Below are 21,203 nucleotides of genomic sequence, written 5' to 3' on the forward strand. Positions count from 1 at the left end.
TTCAGATTGAGTTCCCAGTTCCCAGCTACTGCTCATTCCAACCTCCCACCACTGTGGGCATTTGGCAAGTGAATCAGCAGATGGGAACTTACTTGCTCATTCTCTTTCCCCCTATCTCTGTCACTCTGCCTCTCAGATAAACGTTTTAAATAAAAAAGAGAAAATAAAAAGTCTAAAACAACCCAAATGCCCAAAACCATAAAATGTATAAACTGGAATATAAATATTATAATGTAGTATTCTAGAGCAGTCAAAATGAAGAAAATTATAGCCTCATTCAAAAATATGGATGAATCTTAACAATAAAGGATTGAGTAAAACCTTTCAAAAGGGGGCCAGCGCCGCGGCTCACCAGGCTAATCCTCCGCCTGCGGTGCTGGCACACCAGGTTCTAGTCCCGGTCGGGGCGCCGGATTCTGTCCCAGTTGCCCCTCTTCCAGGCCAGCTCTCTGCTGTGGCCAGGGAGTGCAGTGGAGAATGGCCCAGGTGCTTGGGCCCTGCACCCCATGGGAGACCAGGAAAAGCACTTGGCTCCTGCCATCGGATCAGTACGGTGCGCCAGCCACAGCGCGCCGGCCGCGGCGGCCATTGGAGGGTGAACCAGCGGCAAAGGAAGACCTTTCTCTCTGTCTCTCTCTCTCACTGTTCACTCTGCCTATCAAAAAAAAAAAAAAAAAAAAAAACTTTCAAAAAGGGGGCCGGCACTGTGGCGTAGCAGATAAAGCCACTGCTTACAGTGCCAGCATCCCATACAACCACTGGTTCATGTCCGGGCTGCTCCACTTCCAATCCAGCTCTCTGCTCCACTTCCAATCCAGCTCTCTGCTACGGCCTAGGAAAGCAGTAGAAGATGGTCCAAGTTGTTGGGCCCCTGCACCATGTGAGAGATCCAGAAGAAGCTCCTGGCTTCGGATTGGTGCAGCTCCGGTTGTTGTGGCCAATTGGGGAGTAAATTAGCAGATGAAAGACCTCTCTCTCTCTCTCTCTCTCTCTCTCTCTCTCTCTCTCTGCCTCTCCTTCTCTCTATGTGTAACTCTTTCAAATAAATAAATCTTAAAAAAAAACTTTCAAAAGATACCATAAAGCTTACCAAGTAAAATTAAATACTAGAAGAATGAGCTAGGGGGTTAAGCTGACATTTCAAATCAGAGTGCCAGTTCCAGTGCTGATTGCTCTGCTTTCAATACAGTTTTTTTTTTTTTTAAGATGTATTTATTTATTTGAAAGGTAGAGTTACAGAGAGAGAGACAGAGACAGAGAGAGCTATCTTCCATCTGCTGGTTTACTCCCCAGATGCTTCTTCCAGGTTTCCCATGTGGGTACAGGGGCCCAAAGACTTGGGCCATCTTCTTTTGCTTTCCCAGACATACTAGCAGGGAGCTGGATCCAAAGTGGAGTGGCCAGAACTTCAACCAGCACCTGGGCCAGCATCATAGATGGCAGCTTAACCTGCTATGCCACAGCACCAACCCCTCAACCCAGTTTCTTGCTAATGTGCCTAAAAGGGCAATGGATGATGGCCCAAGTGCCTGGGTTCCTACCACTCCTGTGGGAGACCCAGATCAAATTCCTGGCTCTGGCTTTAGCTTGGCCCAGCCCCAGCTGTTGTAGGCATTTGGGCAGTGAACCACAGGTGAAAGCGCTGTTTCTCTCCCTCTGTCTTTCTGACTTTCAAATAAATAAATGAATCTTTTTAAAAATTATATTCTAGACTTTTAAAAGACAAATTTATATGACTCCCCAACAATTGTTTCATTAAAGGCATAGAAGAAATTAACACTGGATCCAGAACAGGATTAACTCTAATAGAGGGAGGCAGGGGGATGAACTGAGGGAGGAATCACCTAAATGTGGTAGCCAATGATTTTGATACCAAGATGTTTATCATACTGTTCAAAACAAACATTGGGGGGAGGGGTGCGGCATGGGGGCAGGGAGGAGGAATTGGTGCAAGTTAAGGTGCCACTTGGTATAACCACATCCCATATCAAAGGGCTGATGTTCAAGTCCTAGCTCCCCTCCTGACTCCAGCTTCCTGCTAAGGTGCACCCTTGAGGACAAAAGTGATGACTCAAGTACTTGGGTCCCTGTCACTCATGTAGGAAACCCAGTTAACTTCCTAGCTCCCAACCACAGCCTGGCCTGGCCCTGGCTGTTGCACACATTTGGGGAGTGAAACAATAGATTAGAGATCTCTTTTTCTCTGACTTTCTCTCTCTCTCTTTTTTTTTTTTTTTAAGATTTTTTTTTTTCTTTGAAAGGCAGAGTTAGAGAAAGAGAAAGGGAGAGGCAGAGAGGAAAATCTTCCATCTGCTGGTTCACTCCCCAGATGGCTGCAATGGCAGGAGTGCAGCCAGGCCAAAGCCAGGAGCCAAGAGCTTCTTCCAGGTCTCCCACGTGGGTGCAGGGGCCCAAGCATTTGGGTCATTTTCCGCTGCTTTCCCAGGCACACTAGCAGGGAGCTGGATCAGAAGTGGAGCAGCCAGGACTTGAGCCGGTATCCACATAGGATGCCAGCACCGTAGGTTGGTGGCTTTACTTACTATCCACACAGCACTGGCCCCTCTGCCTTTCAAATAAATTTTTAAAAAGAGAGAAAAAGAAGAAAGGAAAAGTAAGATTTTAGTATTAGTAGTATAGAAAACTTCTACAAAAAAATCCTTTCACATTTTTAAGCTTAAAAAAATTCCTCTTAATCCACAGTTTCTAACAGCACATGTTAACATAAGTACTCAGATAACTACAACTTAAAACAACAAATATGTTTTTTATATTACTTGTTCAGCCTAAAGACAGAATGAAGATTTTTTAGCACAGCATGGTTTACTTACTGATCGAAAACTTCTCCACAAAAACAAGAGAACAGCAAAAATTCCAACAACAGTTGCACATATCACCAATTCCCATCGAAACCCATAGGGATTAGGGCCAGGTCTCATATCTTCAGGCAATGTTGCCACAACCTTCAAGACAAAGGAAATTAAGTTCTTAAAATGCACTTTGACAAAAAGTATTGACTACAAACAAAGATACAAATTCATGTGGTCAACTCTGTTACTCTCCTTTTCACGAAAGGGGCTACAGATAACACCAAACAGAAGGCACCACAGGATATTTTTCTGGAAACTTTCAAGCACTCATCACCAAGTGATGAAGAAGTGCAATATAGTGAAATGCGGTGATTTTTTCAAACTGGAAACCTCAAGGGGTGCCCCTAAAGCTTCCAAGGATGAGAACAGGAACAAAGGCCAAAGAAAGAAGCTGAGTGACCTGGGTTCAGGTGCTTTTTTTTTTCCACTAGTTTGAGTTTTATATGTAGAGTATACTGGGTTCCACATAAGATTATCCTACATAAACCGTATCTGAAGCTTTTAAATGGTTTGGGGATTAAGACACCCGCAACCCACAAGCATTACCTGTGTTCAGTTCCCAGCTGTAGCTCCTAACTCCAGCTGGCTGCCAATGCACACTCTAGGCAGTGATGACTCAAGTAACAGTTCCCGCCCACACACAGAAAACTTGGATTTTTATGCCTGGCTCCTGGCTTCAACCTCAGACACAGCAGGCATTTGGGGAGTGAACAAGCAGAGGAGAGTGCTCTCACAGGTTCCTTCTCTCGTTCTCTCTGCCTCTCAAATAAATAAACAAAAACACTTAAATAAAAAAGCTTGAAAACCACTGACAGAAATTTGGGTTAAACTTCTTTTTAAAAAAGATTCTATTTCCTTGAAAGGCAGAGTGACAGAGAAGGAGACACAAAAAAAGAGATCCTCCATCTGTTCCCTAAATGGCCACAACAGATGGGTCTGGACCAGGCCAAAGCCAGAAGCCTGGAACTCCACCCAGTCACCCAAAGGGTAAGCATGGCGCCCAAGCACTTGGGCCATCTTCTGCTGCTTTTCCAGGTGTATTAGCAGGGAGCTGGATCAGAAGTTGGGCAGGCAGGATTCAAATCAGCGTTCCAATAAGGGATACCAGCATCACAGGTGGCAGCTTAAGCTACTATGCCACAATGCCTGCCTTTGCATTTGTTTTTTTGTTTTAAGATTTTATTTATTTACTTGAGAAGCAGAGTTACAAACAGAGAAAGGGAAAGATGCAGAAATTTCTTCCATCCGCTGGTTCATGCCCCAAATGGCCAAAACAGCTGGAGCTGAGCCAATCTGAAGCCAGGAACCAAGAGCTTCTTCCAGGTCTCTCATGCAGGTGCAGGGACCCAAGCAGTTGGACCATCTTCCACTGCTTTCCCAGGCCATTAGAAAAGAGCTGGATTGGAAGTAGAGCAGCCAGGACATGAACCAGTGCCAATATGGGATGCCAGTACTGCAGATAACAGCTTTACCTACCATGCCACAGCAACGGCCCCAAGCCCCTGCGTTTAGATTTTGAATCCCTCCACCCTACCTCTGTGGGTTTCTTCTCTTATCTACAATGGGAATGGTACTATTTGAACACCCAGGTAAAAGAAAGGATAACTCTATCATTTCTCCTTAAAAGACCATGATGCCCTAACTGTAATCTTTCCACATTACTTCTTCCCCCAATAACACAGACCAAGACTTTAACGTTGCTTCTGTATTTCAATTTTCTCTGGGTCAACTCATCACTCACCGTAACTCAACAGGGTTATTCTGTTCTTTGTTACCAAGCCCCAGATGTTACTGGATCACAAAGAAAGAAGAAGGATAGGGGAAAGGAGGAAGGAAATAAAAAAATACCCTTTTTAAGAACAACCTGAAGTATGTTCAGGTTTGATTCTTTCCAAGTTTCAATCTAAAATATCTATAGCAAATCTTCCCTTGTTAGGCTCTTGTCTTGCTAGAAAACACTCTTTACTAATTATTCTCCCCTCCAAAATCTTTTCTGTAACTAATTCCTAAATGTACTCCTTCCAGGTGGCTGTCCGGAGTTCATTAACCTGTACCAACAAAAACCTGATAATACTTTTTTTGCGAGGAGGGGGCCAGAGAGAGAACTGTCAGAACTAGCTCCCATCCACTAGTTCACTCACAAATTCCTGCAATCGCAGGGGCTGGGCAAAGTCAAAGCTGAGCCAGGCCAAAGCCTGGAGCCAAGAACTCAATTCAGGTCTCCCACATGGGTGGCACCTACTGCCTCCTCCGAGGGTATGTATTAGCAGGAAGGTAGAACCATGAGCAGAGCCAGGAATCGAACTCAGGCACTCCATTACAGGATGTGGGTATGTCAGTGTCTTAACTGTTACACCGAATGTCCACAACACTGATTATACTAAAAAAAAAAAAAAAAAATTCCCTGGGGCCAGTTCTGTGGCATAGCAGGTAAAGCCTCCACTTGCGGTGCCGGCATCCCATATGGACACCAGTTCAAATCCCACCTGCTCTTCTTTCAATCCAGCTCTCTGCTATGGCCTGTAAAAGTAGTAGATGGCCCAAGTGCTTGGGCCCCTGTACCTGCATGGGAGACCAGGAAGAAGCACCTGGCTCCTGGCTTTGAATTGGCACAATTCCGGCCATTGCGGCCATTTGACGAGTAAACCAACAGATGAAAGACCTTTCTCTCTGTCTGTAACTCTACCTCTCAAATAAATAAATAAAACTTTTTTTAAAAAATCCCTTTTCCCTCTTCTTCCACTTATTCCCACCTGAACTCAGTTACCAATTTATAGACATGTGACATCACTACAGTCAGTGATTAGTTATTTTTGTCCACAAAAGAGGCACTCAATACACAACACTGGAAAAAAAGAAGCTTTCAGGGCTGGCCCTGTGGCCTAGTAGGTTAAGCCTCCACCTGTGACACTGGCATCCCATATTCATTCTAATTCAAGACCTTGCTGGTCCACTTTCAACCCAGCTCCCTGCTAATGCACCTGGAAAAGCAGAAGATGGCCCAAGTCTTTGGGCAACTTCACCCACCTGGGAGACCAGGAAGAAGCTCCAGCCTCCTGGCTTCAACTTGGCCCACCTCCGGCCAATGTGACCATTTGCAGAGTGAACCAGCAGATGGAAGATCTCTCTCTCTCTCTCTCTCTCTCTCTCTCTCTCTTTCTCCTCCCTCTCTGTAACTCTGCTCTTCAAATAAATAAAAAAAATAGGGACGGCACTGTGGCACAGCAGGTTAACACCCTGGCCTGAAGTGCCAGCATCCCATATGGGAGCAGGTTCTAGTGCCGGTTGCTCCACTTCCAATCCAGCTCTCTCCAATGGCCTGGGAAAGCAGTAGAAGATGGCCCAAGTCCTTGGGCCTTGCACCCACATGGGAGACCTGGAAGAAGCTCCTGGCTCCTGGCTTCAGATCGGCACAGCTCCGGCCATTGAAGCCAACTGAGGAGCGAACCATCAGACAGAAGACCTCTCTCTCTCTCTCTCTCTGCCTCTCCTCTCTCTGTGTAACTCTGACTTTCAAATAAATAAATAAATCTTTTTTAAAAATTAAATAAAAATAAATCTTAAAAAAAGAAACAAGTTTTTTTTTCAGTTTACATATTCTCAAAGAACCTTATTTTCGATTCATTTATTCAAAATGTAAAGTAAAACCATCTCAAGAATCTAAAAATCGGGGCCGGCATTGTGGCACAGTGGGTTAACACCCTGGTCTGAAGTGTCGGCATCCCATATGGGCGCTGGTTCAAAATCCAGCTGCTCCACTTCCAATCCAGCTCTCTGCTATGGCCTAGGAAAGCAGTCCTTTGGCCCCTGCACCCACATGGGAGACTTTCAAATAAATAAATAAATCTTAAAAAAAAAAGTTACAGAGGGTACCTGCTGCAGCATAACACCTGCCCTGTATTATGCTTTCATTATTAATATGCATTATGTTTATTCAAGGCTAGAGTAAAAACCATTTAATATCAGTGTATTTTGTCAAATTGATAAGATGCCTAGTCTTTTTTTTTTTAAGATTTATTTATTTGAAAGGCAGAGTTACAGAGATGCAGAGGCAGAGAGAGAGAGAGAGAGAGAGAGAAAGAGAGAGAAGTCTTCTATCCACTGATTCACTCCCCAAACAGTTGCAACAGCCAGAGCTGGGCCAATCAGAAGCCAGGAGCCTGGAACTTCCTCTGGGTCTTCCCACATGGGTGCAGGGGCCCAAGGACTTGGGCCATCTTCTACTGCTTTTCCAGGCCACAGCAGAGAGCTGGATCAGAAGTGGAACAGCCAGGACTTGAACCAGCACCCATATGGGATGCCGGCACTGCAGGCAGCGGCTTTACCCACTATGCCACAGCACCAGCCCCAACTCTTTCAAATAAATAAATAATTTAAAAAAAGCAAGTTGATGAAAATTATTTTTAGTGTGCTTCATAATTTTCTTAGGTCTTTTTATTTTACATAATTGTAAACCGGTCAACAATTTTAAAAAAATTATTCCTTTAAAAAGAGATCAAAAGAGCTTTGGATGCAAATGGCCTAGAAGGATCCAAAGCATAATTAGAATTCAGTCTAAATAAAATAAAATATGATATGCAAAATGAATAACTATCTTATAAGGAGCTTTTTAATATTCATTATCTATTTACTGACTCTGTATTTACTAATAAATTATGTTCCAGACACTCTTTTGGCATTTTCTTTTTCATTATACCAATTTTTTTAAAGATTTATTTATTTTATTTCAAAGGCAGAGTTACAGAAAGAGAAAGGGAAAGAGAGAAAGAGAGAGATCTTCTACCTGCTGATTCATTTCCCAAACAGCCACAATGGACAGAGCTGGGCCAGACTGAAACCAGGAGCCAGGAGCTTCTTTGAGGTCTCCCACGCAGATGGCAGGGGCCCAGGCACTTGCTTATCTTCTGTTGCTTTCCTAGGCACATTAGCAGGGAGCTGGATCAGAAGTGGAACAGCCAGAAATCAAAATGATGCCCGTTTTATGGGATGCTGGCACTGCAGGCAGCAGCTTAACCAGACACACCAAAGTGCCGGCCCCACATTTTATCAATTTTCATGTTTTAATTGCCACCATAACGATAACTCTTAAATCTGGGCAATTCCAACTCTGAGTTTTATGATATTGGTCTACTGGACAATCAACTGAGAAACCCTGGAAGCAGGTGGGCACTGTGGCGCAGTGGATTAATCCACCGCCTACGAAGCCAGCCTCCCAATATGAGCACCAGTTCAAATCTGAGCTGCTCCACTTACAATCCAGCTCCCTGCTATTACACCTGGGTAAGCAGTAAAAGACGGTCCAAGTGCTTGGACTCCAGACAACCACATGGGAGACCTAGACGGAGTTCCAGGTCCCTGGCTTCAGCCTGGTCCAGCCCAAGTCAGTGCAGCCATTTTGGAAGCAAATCAGCAGATCCAAGACCTCTCTCTCTCTGTCTCTCCCTCTTTCTCTGCAACTCTGCCTTTCAAATACTCTTTTTTTTTTTTTTAAGGGAAAGGGTTTATTGGGGGAAACCTGACAGACTAGAGGGAAGGGGTGAAGAAGGGAAAGAGAGAAAAGGAGAGTGTAAGAGAAAGATCAAGAGACAGAAAGAGGAAGAGATCAAGAGAGTGAGAGAGATCAGGAGACAGAGAGAAAGAGCCACGTGTTCAGGAAGAGGTCCTTTAAAACTTTGCCAGGGGGCGGGCAGGAAAGTAGGAGCAGCGAATCCCATTAGGTCTGCAGAGCAAAGCATATCTTGTAAGACCAAATTATCTGTCTATCTGATTCTTTGTGGTTTCTACCTTCAGCATAGAAACATTTAGCAAAGCTTTACTTAAATGCCTTGCTTCAGCTTAGTAGAAGAACTAGGCAAGGGCCATCGTCTTCAGTGCTGGCATCCCATATGGCTGCTGGTTCAAGTCCCAGCTGCTCCACTTCTGATCCAGCTCCCTGCTGATGACCTGGGAAAGAAACAGAGGATGGACCAAGTCCTTGGGGCCCTGTTCTCACATTGGAGACCCAGAAGAAGCTCCTGGCTTCGGATCAGTCCAGCTCCAGCTGTTGCAGCCATCTGGGGAGTGAACCAGCAGACTGAAGATCTCATTCTGTTTCTTTTTCTCTATAACTCAGCCCTTCAAATAAATAAATAAGCCAGTGCCATGGCTCGTTTGGCTAATTCTCCACTTGCGGCACCAGCACCCCGGGTTCTAGTCCCGGTTGGGGTGCCGGATTCTGTCCCGGTTGCTCCTCTTCCAGTCCAGCTCTCTGCTGTGGCCTGGGAAGGCAGTGGAGGATGGCCCAAGTGCTTGGGCCCTGCACCCGCATGGGAGACCAGGAGGAAGCACCTGGCTCCTGGCTTCAGATCAGCACAGTGCGCCAGCAGCAATGCGTTGGCCGTAGTAGCCACTTCAGGGGTGAACCAATGGAAAAAGGAAGACCTTTCTCTCTGTCTCTCTCTCTCTCTCTCTCACTCTCACTGTCTAACTCTGCCTGTCAAAAATAAATAAATAAATAAATCTTTAAAAAAAAGAAGAATAAGAACAAGGCATACCCTACAGTGCTAAAAAAAGCAGAACAGGGTTATAAAGATACTTTTTGTTTGTAACTCATTTTTTAATATGATTTAAAAGACAGTTGAATAAAGCAATATTTATAAATCTATGTTGATGAGCACATAATATATAAAGATGTAAATTACTATAATAACAGTATAAAGGGAGAGGACTAAGTTACACAAGAGCAAAGATTTTGAAATAGGTTGCATTGAGCAGGCGTTGCAGTGCCCTCTTGGGACACTAACATCTTTTACTGGAGTGCCAAGTCAAGTCCTGACTGCTCCACTTCTGATCTAGCTCCCTGCTAATGCATCATGAGAAGCACCAGATACGGCCCAGTGATTGGGTTCTTGCCACCCATGCAGGAGACTCAGATGGTATTCCAGGCTCCTGGAACAGTTTCAGTCTGGCCCAGCTCCAGCTGCTGAGGGCATTTGCGTAGTGAATCAATGGATAAAATATCTCTATCTCTTTCTTTGTTGCTCTGTCTTTCAAGTAGATGAAAATAAACATTTTAAAAAATATAGGCTGTGGGCCAATGCTGTGGTACAGTAGGCTAAGCCCCCTCCTGCAGTGCCAGCATCCCATATGGGTGCCGGTTCCAGTCCGGCTGCTCCTCTTTTGATCCAGCTCTCTGCTATGGCATGGGAAAGCAATAGAAAATGGCCCAAGTTATTGGGCCCCTGCACTGGCATGGAAGACCTGGAAGAAGCTCCTGGCTTCAGATCAGTGCAGCACCGGCTGTTGAGGCCATTTGGAGAGTGAACCAGCAGATGGATGACCTTTCTCTGTCTCTCCCTCGTTCTATCTGTAACTCTACCTCTCAAATAAATAAATATTTTTAAAAATATGTTGTATTGGGGCCAGTGCTGTAGCATAGCAGGTAAAGCCACTACCTGCAGCATCAGCATCCCATATGAGCACTGGTTTGAGTCACAGCTGCTCCACTTCCGATCCAGCTCTCTGCTCTGGCCTGGGAAAGCCACATTGGAGACCCAGAAGAAGCTCCTGGGTCCTGGCTTCAGATCGGAGTAGCTCTGGACATTATGGCAGTTTAGGGAGTAAACCAGCGAATGGAAGACCTCTCTCTCTCTCTGCCTCTGCCTCTCTGTACACTCTGCCTTTCAAATAAAATAAATTTTTATTTAAAAAATAGGTTATATTAATCTTTTTTTAAAGATCATTTATTTGAAAATCAGAGTTACACAGAGAGAGAAAGAGAGAGAGGTCTTCCATCCGCTGGTTCACTCTCCATTCACTCAATGGCCGGAGCTGTGCCGATCTGAAGCCAGGAGCCAGGAGCTTCTTCCAGGTCTCCCATGTGAGTATAGGGGCTCAAGAACTTGGGCCATCTTCTTCTTCTTCTTTTTTTGCTTTTACAGGCAGAGTTAGACAAAGGTCTCCCTTCCGTTGGTTCACTCCCCAAATGGCCACTACGGCTGGCGCGCTGCACCGATCTGAAGCCAAGAGCCAGATGCTTCCTCCTGGTCTCCCATGTGGGTGCAGGGCCCAAGCACTTGGGCCACCCTCCACTGCCTTCCAGGGCCACAGCAGAGAGCTGGACTGGAAGAGGAGCAACCGGGACAGAACCCGGCTCCCCAACCGGGACTAGAACCCGGGGTGCTGGTGCTGCAAGTGGAGGATTAGCCAAGTGAGCCGCCGCGCCAGCCAGGGCCATCTTCTACTGCTTTCCCAGGCCATAGCAGAGAGCTGGATCAGAAGTAGAGCAGCTGTGTCTTGAACCAGCACCCATATGGGTTGCCGGCGCTTCAAGCCAGGGCATTAACCCACTGTGCCACAGCGCGGGCCCCAGGTTATATTAACCTTAAGTTTTATAAGTTAAAGACATGTAGGTGGCCGGCGCCACAGCTCACTAGGCTAATCCTCTGCTTGCGGCGCCGGCACCCCAGGTTCTAGTCCCGGTTGGGGTGCCAGATTCTGTCCTGGTTGCTCCTCTTCCAGTCCAGCTCTCTGCTGTGGCCTGGGAAGGCAGTGGAGGATGGCCCAAGTGCTTGTGCCCTGCACCCGCATGGGAGACCAGGAGAAAGCACCTGGCTCCTGGCTTCAGATTGGTGCAGCGCGCAGGCCGTAGCAGCCATTTGGGGGGTGAACCAACGGAAAAGGAAGACCTTTCTCTCTGTCTCTCTCTGTCTAACTCTGCCTCTCCAAAAAAAAAAAAAAAAAGTTAAAGACATACAGTAAAATAAAGTAATAAGAAGAGAATTAAAATAGTACAGTAGTGGAGAGATTGAGGGAGAGGGAGTTTGGATAATGCATAGCAAAACACAAATAGAAGGAATATGTTCTAGTGCTCCACAGCAAAGTGGGGTGACCAGAGTTCACAATAACCTATATTTTATGAAGAATTAGAAGAGATATGTGAAAGTTCCAAATATAAAGAAATAATAAAAAGATGGAAATACTAACTACTGTAACTTGATTAGTACATACTTTATGAACATCTTGCAATGTCACACTGTACCCAATAAATATGTACAAATATTACACATTAATCAAAAAATGTATGAACCCTTTGTGGAATGTAAAAAATAAAATGACACAGTAGAAAATATGTGATATAAAAAAAAACAATTAAGAAACAGACACTGTGGTGCAGCAGAGTAAGCCTCCTCTTGGAGACAGCCTGGTATAGAGTCCCACCTCTGGTTCTGATGTAACTTCCTGCTAACGTGCACTCTGGAGCAAAAGAGGAAGGCTCAAGAACCTGGGTCCCCGCCACCCATTTGGGAGACCCAGACTGAATTTGGGGTTCCTGGCTCTGGCCTAGTTCAGACTCTGCTGTTGTAGGCATTTGGGGAGTGATCAAAGGACAGAAAATAACCCTCCTCTGGCCCAACTCTGCCTCTGGTGCAATGCTTAAGAAGCTGCATGGGACATCTACATGCCTTATCAGAGTGTCTGGATTCAAACTTTAGCTCAGCTCCTGATTTCAGCTTCCTGCTAACCAGGAAGGGAGGCAGCAAGTGATGGCTCAAGTAGTTGGGTCCCTGTCACCCATTGGGAGATCAGGTTTGAGTTCCCAGGTCCTGTCTTCAGCCTCGTCCAGCTTAGTCCCAGCTGTTGTAGCCATTTGAGGAGTGAACCATCAAATGGGAGCACAATCTCTCTAATTAAAAAAAAAAAAATCAATGGCAAAAGTATCAGTAATTAGAGTAAATACAAGTAAATGAAATGTTCCAATTAAGTGCGAGAGATTAGCAGAATGAACCAAAAAGGGACCCAATGATATGCCTTCTATAAGAGATACACTTCGGGGCTGTTGTGACACAGCAGCTTAAGTCACTGCCTGCAGGACTTGTATCCCATACGGGCACCAGTTCAAGTCTCAGCTGCTCCACTTCCAATCCAGCTCCCTGCTCATGTGCCTTGGAAAGCAGCAGAAGATGGCGCAAGTGCTTGGGCCCCTGCACCCACATGGGAGACCCAGCTAAAGCTTTCACCATTGCAGCCATTTGGGGAGTGAACCAGCAGATGGAAGATCTCTTTTTCTCCTCGAACTCTGCCTTTAAAAGAAAAAAATAAATCTTAAAAAATAGAGAGAGATACACTCATATTTAAATACATACATGGTTTAAAGTGAAAGAATGGAGCCTTGCACTGTGGCATAGCAGGTAAAGCCACCGCCTGCAGTGCCAGCATCCCATATGGGCACCACTTGGAGTCCTGGCTGCTCCACTTCCAATCCAGCTCTCTGCTATGGCCTGGGAAAGCAGCAGATGGTGGCCCAAGTCCTTGGGCCACTGTACCCACATGGGAGACCCGGAAGAAGCTCCTGGCTCCTGGCCTCAGATCAGCTCAGTTCTGGCCGTTGCAGCCATCTGGGGAGTGAACCAGAGGATGGAAGACATCTCTCTTTCTCTCTCTCTCTCTCTCTCTCTCTCTGCCTCTCTGTAACTCTGCCTTTCAAATAAATAAATAAATCTTTAAAAAATAAATAAATAGGAGCCGACACTATGGCACAGAGGGTTAAAGCCCTGGCCTGAAGTGCCAGCATCCCATACAGACACCAGTTTTAGTCCCAGCTGCTCCACTTCCAATCCAGCTCTCTGCTATGGCCTGGGAAAGCAGTGGAAGATGGCCCAAGTCCTTGGGCTCCGGCACCCACATAGGAAACCCGGAGGAGGCTCCTGGCTCTGGGTTTTGGATCAGCGCAGCTCCAGCCATTGGCGGTCATCTGGGGAGTGAACCAGCGGATGGAAGACCTCTCTCTCTGTCTCTACCTCTCTCTGTAACTGTCTTTCAAATAAATAACATAAAAAATTTTTAAAAATAAATAAAGTAAAAGGATGAAAAAAGCATTCTCTGCAAACCACAACCAAAGAATAACTGGGGTGGCCATATTAATATCAGACAAGCAAAAATTATACTAGAGCAAAGAAGAACCCAGCAGTTCTATTCCCAAGGATATACCCAAGAGAATCTATAAAATATACACTCACATAAAAACTTGGACACATGGCAGCACTATTCTTCACAGCTACAAAGTATTAACAACCTAAATGTCCATCAGCTAAGACTCAGATGTGACAGACCCACACAACAGAAGATTTTGCAGCCATAAAAAGGGATGAAGCACTGCTATATCCCATTACATGGAATAACCTTGAAGCCACGCAAAGTGGAAGCAGCCACACACAAAAGACCACACATTGATGACTCTATATAAAATGTCCAAAATAAATGTATTCACACAGACAAAAAGTAGTGGTTTTCAAGGGATGGGAGGTAGAGAGAAGGAAATTGGAAACTAAGGTTTCTCCTTGGCAGTGATAAAAAAAAAAAATGCTCTGTAATTGTGGAATACACAGTGAATACACAAAAGATCAAGCACTGAACATATAAAAGGATGACATTTATATTATGTGCATGTACCAAAATAAAAAGTTAAAATTAGTATTTTTGTGAATTAATTAAAACTGAAAGTTATCTCTCATCCCCCCTGAATGTGCTTCGCTTCCTATAAACCCTATTGCAATGAATGCCTAAGTTGCCATAGCTAGAAAGCTGGTAGTCATTCCAGATTTCTCCTCTCTCACCCCTCACATCTAATTAAGAAAGTTATACTCATTTTAGTTCTTAAGGCCTAAATACTTCCTCATTCAGTACCTCCTTCTCTATCCCCACTACTCTGTAATCTCCCTTAAGCCCTATCTTGGGTTTTGCTTCTCTGACCTCTAACCTACATGCGTCTCTAGGCTCAGGGAGATTTCTCTAAACCAAAAGTCTAACCCCTGGAAAGGCTTCCAACAGCTCTCCAGCACCTATAGCACTTGGGACCTAGCATACCACACACCAATTCCTGAGCCCACACAGCTGCTATTCACCTGCACACATGATGTTGCCTCATGCCTCTACTGCTTTTCTCAGCCTAAAGACTGCCCTAATCAAGAAAATGTAACCTCTCACCTCTTAACTTCCCTACCATGTTGTGTGTATGCTCCAGTAGGCATGTGATCCGTTTCTACTACTGATTTGTACTATAGTTTTTTTGTCTGCTTGACAGCACGATGCTAGTGGCCAACACTGTGTCTTAGTCCATTGAGAATCTCCATAAAACTGTCTCTTTCAGATGGACAGATAAACACACACACACCTCCCACAAACAGGCCACGCTACAGTGCAATAAATGAATGAACAGCATGGCAAAACATAACTTTTTAATTTACAGGACAAGAAAACATAACCGCAACTGCCTCAATATTTAACCGGTCTTAAAAAACGTAAAGTGGTTTCTCAAAATTACGGCAAGAGAAATGTCCCTACACATGCCAACAAAGACAACTATAAACAGTGTAGAAAAAAAATCTCTACTACCTAATTATAAACTGAACCTGAAAAAAAAAAAAAAAACATTTTAACTCTGGGAGTTTACCATCTCTAAGCTTTAACAAGATCTTCTACAGTAACAAGACACAGACGGAAGCGGAAGAACCACCTCACTGAAGAGCATCTCAAAAAAGCACTCTTTATTGCAAGACAATGAGTTAGAATCCCAAACTCTCAACCAAGCTTAGGTATCCTTTCGAGACAAGAAGTTTCATCACTAAATCGAACTCATTTCAGAAGATCGGTTCTCAAGTTTGTCACAGTCGCAAGAACCACGTGTCACTGACCCCTGCTCAAAATTAAAAATTAAAAAATAACGGAAAGACTAATTCACCCGGCAGCGAGGAACCATTTACCACACCTTTGCAAAGTGCAGCACAGCAAGTGCTTTCTTCACGGTCCTGAAGCCCAGGTCCCCTTCTGCCGCACGAAGAGCCACCCAGGTCCCCGATAAGCCTGGCCACGGGGCCCGGCGCAGGTGAAGGCTGCCTTCGGCACTGCGGCCGGAGCGGCTAGACCCCGAAGCTGACGGCTTCCTTCCCCCGCGGCTCCGGAGACCCCTGGGCCACGTAACCCTGATCGCGCCCGGACTCACCCTGCGCAGCTCTTCCAGGAACAACCCCAAGTACGGCTGAGGGGTAGCCCTGGGCTCCTCCATCGCGCCAAGGCTGCTTCAGCGGTCGCCGCCGCAGCCACGGCCTGGCCGGGCCACAACCAGCGGCGGCGAACAGTCGGCGTTCGGTGCGGAACCCGAACCCGGCAACCCGAGCACACCACTGCGAAGCCGGCTCTGGGGGGGAGCCAGGAAGCACCGGCGCCGACGAGCCTGCGGCGCCCACGCCGCCAAACAGGACAGCGCAGCCCGCTTGTGACGCTTTACATCCCGGGGAAGTGCAGGTCCGAGCCCGTTCCACCCGAGCCTGCGACGCACCCCCTCCACGCCACCCCATCCCTCCGATTAGTTGGTATCGTCCAAGCTGCTGCTGGAGGCGGGGAGGCGCGGGCCTTAGCGCGAGGTTCGCAGACGTGTCCTGGTTGTTCGCTCTTAAAGGGGCCGGTGCTCTACCTGGGGAGGCCACCGAACCCAGGAAGTCTGGAGGTTCGGGGCTGGAGAATGGAGTTGGGCCACAGGCCCTGCGCTGTAGTGTGGGCCGCATAGCCCGGAAAATTAGGGCTGTGGCTCAGAAACCCCGGCCTTGGGTAGCTGCGGCGGCGGCCAGGCTCCTCTCGGTGGCCCGGGTGGCGCAGCTCCGCGGGGTGAGCCGGGCGCGCCCCCTCGCCCTCGGAGCCCGCGCCAGCCCGGGCCCAAGACCTGGCGCGTTATTTTACCCCGCATCTCCGCTACAGCCTGCCTTGTGTACCCCACGGAAGCCGAAGGTTTCGTACCCGGGGTACGCAGCCCGCCCAGGGACGCCGGCAATCGCTTCCTTTCGCGTCAGAAATTGGCCAGCGGGGCACACGCCTGTGCCTTGCTGCAACCTTACCCGGACTTTGTACTGCGGACCGGGTCAGCTGCGACCTGGACAAAGTGTAATCTTCTCACGCAAGAGACGATCGATCGGGGCAGAGATTCCAGGGTCTACTCGCCTACCTGAGTTACCTGGGCACTTGCTCAAGCAGAACTAACTCCATTAGCTCCTGGTTACCTACAGGCGAAATCAAGCCGCCTTGGACCTTGGCCCGGTTTGGGCTGTTCTCTGAGAAACGACGCTATATGTAGCAACTTGCTCTCTAAAATTAGGACCCTATTTATTTTTAGGGCTGTTGAGTAGAATAGCCAGGGCTGGATCTGTTTGTCAGAGAAGGTTTTAGCTGACTCAGGTGTAAAGGATAACCCCTCTCTGACATCCACACGTCTTCCAGCATAAGAATTTTCATCAAACTCTGCCCTCTAACATCGTCTTCGCTGAAGCAACTCAAAAAAAAAGCAAATATTTCTTCCTAAACAAATCACCCAAAAGAACTCGATAGATGAACAAAACCTCAAACCCTTAGGAAATTCTCCCTGCAACACAGAACTGTTAGGCCATAAGAAGAAAAATAAAATACAACAAAATCAAACACCAGCCCAAGTTCACGGTAGTGATTTTCCGGATCAAAATGCGGCCTAGTTTTTGAGAATTCAAATTTCCTTTGCCACATCAGCCCAAGGAGTTTAATGAACTGCCGGTGTCAGGAGCAGGAGCTGCTTGATAATTCTCCATGTTTAAGACGTTACACAGCTTTCATGTGTGTTAGATTGCATGGCTAATGAAATTGTTACATGGATAACAAAGTAAAAACAAGCATAACCAAAATATTAGGATTTCGAAAGACTCAGAACAATGTGTGCTTCAATTAGAACACTGTATTACTCCATAAAAATTCTTCAGTGAGTCTGAACACTTTCAGAGGACTCCAGAATCATATTTAGCTTTTGCCTCCCCTAAGTCTGTCTTGTGCCCCTTTCCAATTTTCAATATGCCATTCCCAATACTAAGAATACATAGTAGGAGCCAAAAACAAATAAATTTTAAAATCTAAGTTTCCCCCATAGCAAAAACACAGTAAAGTTTAACAAACTCAGTGCAAAATCCCAAACCCTGATGATTTCTTTCTGTATGCTTAATAATCACATAGAAACTTACCTGTTCCTCCAGATCATTCAATTCCATTTCTTAAAAACCTCATGTTAAAATATCCTAACAGGTCAATAAACTGCTAAGCACCTCATATCCTTGAGAAAGATTTCAGATTCTAATACATCCTGCACTCCTGTTTCCACACTGACTTGTGATCCTGTTTTTGACACTTGTGTGGTAAAGGGGTGCTACAGGTGGAGTCGTGACAACCAACCAATTATCCAATTTCATGGACCTCACTCCCTATGAAATACAGTTACATATGTAGGTACATAGTTATATACATAAGCATGTATGTGTTTTCTTAAATACTATATATATACATATACCACTATCCACTTAAAATCTACAAACTGAAAAGAAAAACAATGAATTTGATAACTAATAAAAAAAAAGTGTTTTATACCAGAGTCCATTCATACAAAGTACATGATTTCCACCATGGAAAAGATATTCAAAGATTGTTCTCTAAAGCAAGACATGGGATTCTACTGTCTTATATAGAACCTATTTTCAAGGAAATGAGAATGAATGCTGTTAGTGTTCGTGATAGGTACTAGAAAATATCCAAGAACACAGGAAACATGCTAACTGGTAAACCTTGTCCACAACCTAGAAACTGATTTTCCTTATGAAGGGCCCCATTGAAAAGCTATAAGTACTAGTTGCTCCTGTTTAATTAAACAGGTAGTATCACAGGTTATAAGATCTAGCTCTTTGGAAGAAAATCAAACAAAACTGTTGAGCCAGATTGTCATTCTGTGTGCTGGTGATGTAAGAGTTTTTCTCAGAACATATTGAAATCAAGAACTACCTGTTGAACAAGATCTGGGTAATTTCCATGGCTTATTCCCTGTGTGAATGAAGCGTTCTAGTTAAGATATGTAAGTGTTGGGGGTCGGCGCTGTGGCTTAGCGGGTAAAGCTGCGGCCTGCAGTGTCAGCATCCCAGACGGGCTCGGGTCCCAGCTGCTCCACTTCCAACCGAGCTCTTTGCTATGGCCTGGGAGGGGAGAGGAAGAAGGCCCAGGTCCTTGGGCCCCTGCACCCGTGTGGGAGACCAGGAAGAAGCTACTGGCTTCAGATCAGTGCGGCTCCAGCCATTGCAGCCAAATGGGGCGTCAATCATTGGATGGAAGACCTCTCTCTCTCTCTCTCTCTCTCTCTCTCTCTCTCTGTGTAACTCTGACTTTCAAATAAATAAATCTTAAATAAATAAATAAATAAAAATAAAGCATATCATAAAAATATTTTTAAAAGATACGTAAGTGTTACAACTCAAAGTAGTTTATCAGTTGTAAAATAGATAAAACGTGTTTATTTCTCTTCTTGAACAAAGAAAATATGTTCTATATGAAATCTACCTAAAATTATCAGTAAGTTGAAACAATTACCTGAAACATTTAGGTAAGAAAATGAAATCCTTTCCCTTAAATCTAACCTCAAATTTTCCATTTACTCAGCTATTCCAATCTATAATATGCTTGCTAGATTTACTCAAGTTGCTAAAATTCTAAATCTGACAGAGCTCTTGAAAACATTTAGTCCAAGGGTTATGAACATAAAGCCCTAGAGTGGCCAAGTGGCCAAGGGTAAGTGTAGAAAATTGAAGAGTGCATATCTAATGTTGTTATTTAAGAAAGAGGGACTCTATGAAGAGACTTTAAAAAGTTCATGAGAATGAATTATAGATCAGTTTACTTTGGTGCATAAAGATAAAGGCTAATTTAATGGTAAGACTACAATGTCCTACCTTGAGAATCATTATGCACCTATTGCTGGGGTTGTATGGCAGAGCCCCCATGCATATTATGTATTCAATAACATGAATTTTCTGAAAAGGTTTTGAAGCATTTTTGTCTTCTAATTTTTAAAAGAATCCAAAATCCTGATTTTTATTTGAACTCACCTTTTAAATGTTGGTAATTTACACATAATTCTATTAAGTAATGCACAAACCCACTTTGATTAGCGGCTGTGATTTAGTCTCAGCTTCTGTTATGAAAGTTTTAAAACTGAGACTCTTCAGAGAGTAAGTAACTTTCCAGGATCACAAGAAAATTAAATACAATATTTTATGTCTACAGAATTTCAACCAAAATGATTCAAGTAAAATGCATTTCACTATATTTACTAAAACCACAAACATTAACATACTTTATACTTTATTAAATAGTATATTCTAAAGAGGCAAATATCATGTTCCTGATTGGTAAATTTTTCAATTCCCTAAATTCACTGGAATAATTTGTGGTAGAGGGAGTGAAGAGAAGGGAACATGCTTGCAATACAGACCAATAAGTAAAATTAATTTCATGGTCTTATGAAAGTTTTATTATGACTATTTTTCTAATTCTCATATTCAATGCTGGTGTCGTTGGCAAAGGCTTAACCTGCTATGACACAATGCCAACCCCAGGACAGAGGTTTTAAAAATGTGGCAAATGGGCCGGCGCCGCGGCTCAATAGCTAATCCTCCACCTGTGGCGCCGGCACCCCAGGTTCTAGTCCCGGTCGGGGTGCCGGATTCTGTCCCGGTTGCCCCTCTTCCAGGCCAGCTCTCTGCTGTGGCCCGGGAAGGCAGTGGAGGATGGCCCAAGTGCTTGGGCTCTGCATCCACATGGGAGACCAGGAGGAAGCACCTGGCTCCTGGCTTTGGATCGGCACAGCGTGCCAGCCATAGCAGCCACTTGGGTGGTGAACCAACGGCAAAGGAAGACCTTTCTCTCTCTCTCTCTCTCTCTCTCTCTCTCTCACACACACACTGTCTAACTCTGCCTGTCAAAAAAAAAAAAAAAAGTGGCAACTGGGCACTAGTTCTAATCCCAGCTTTTCCACTTCCAATCCAGCTCCCTGCTAGTGCACCTTGGGCCCCTGCATCCACATGGGAGACCAGGATAAAGCTACTAGCTCCTGGCTTCAGCCTGGCCCAGCCCTGGCCATTGCGGCCATTTGTTTAGTGAACCAGCAGATGGAAGACCGATCTCTCTCTCTCTCTCTCTCTCTCTCTCTTTCTCAATCTGCCTCTCCCTCTCTCTGTAACTCTGTGACTTTCAAATAAATAAATAAATAAATATTTTTAAAAAGTGGCAACTGGACCAATTCTGAGCTATATATATATATTTTCCCCTGAATGTTTTCCATTTAAAATTGAGAGATTTTAGGTGAGGAAAAAAAAATTCAGATTTCCAGTTTTTCTTGAAATCATAATATCTGGCAAAACCAGACTGAAGATCAGTAGCAGTAGGATCCTCAAGGCATACACAATCCCCAGTTGGCCACAGTTCTAACCTTTTGCTATGTTTCACTTATTTCATTTCTTTGTAAAT

The 21,203-nt window shown here is 44.9% G+C and overlaps 1 protein-coding gene across 41 annotated transcripts in view; it reads right to left on the reverse strand.

The window, feature by feature from the left end:
• Positions 1-21,203, reverse strand: part of MIA2 (MIA SH3 domain ER export factor 2) — a 116,899-nt gene that overhangs the window by 72,234 nt on the left and 23,462 nt on the right. For 11 of the 41 annotated variants that reach the window (XR_016217370.1, XR_016217369.1, XM_051822174.3 and 8 more), the window contains one exon: positions 2,832-2,963. Coding sequence is in view for 39 of the 41 variants with exons in the window: in XM_051822174.3 (XP_051678134.1) it covers positions 2,832-2,963 (132 nt within the window). In the remaining 2 variants the exon portion in view is untranslated. Of the gene's footprint in view, positions 1-2,831; positions 2,964-7,653; positions 7,786-15,615; positions 16,244-16,640; positions 17,137-17,881; positions 18,078-21,203 lie in introns of those variants that run through there. The other 30 variants (XM_089309326.1, XM_089309322.1, XM_089309313.1 and 27 more) reach the window with 9 other exon arrangements.

This window comes from Oryctolagus cuniculus, chromosome 12 (assembly GCF_051225735.1).
Source record: "Oryctolagus cuniculus isolate XC-2025 breed Fujian yellow rabbit chromosome 12, ASM5122573v1, whole genome shotgun sequence".
Lineage (NCBI taxonomy): Eukaryota > Metazoa > Chordata > Mammalia > Lagomorpha > Leporidae > Oryctolagus > Oryctolagus cuniculus.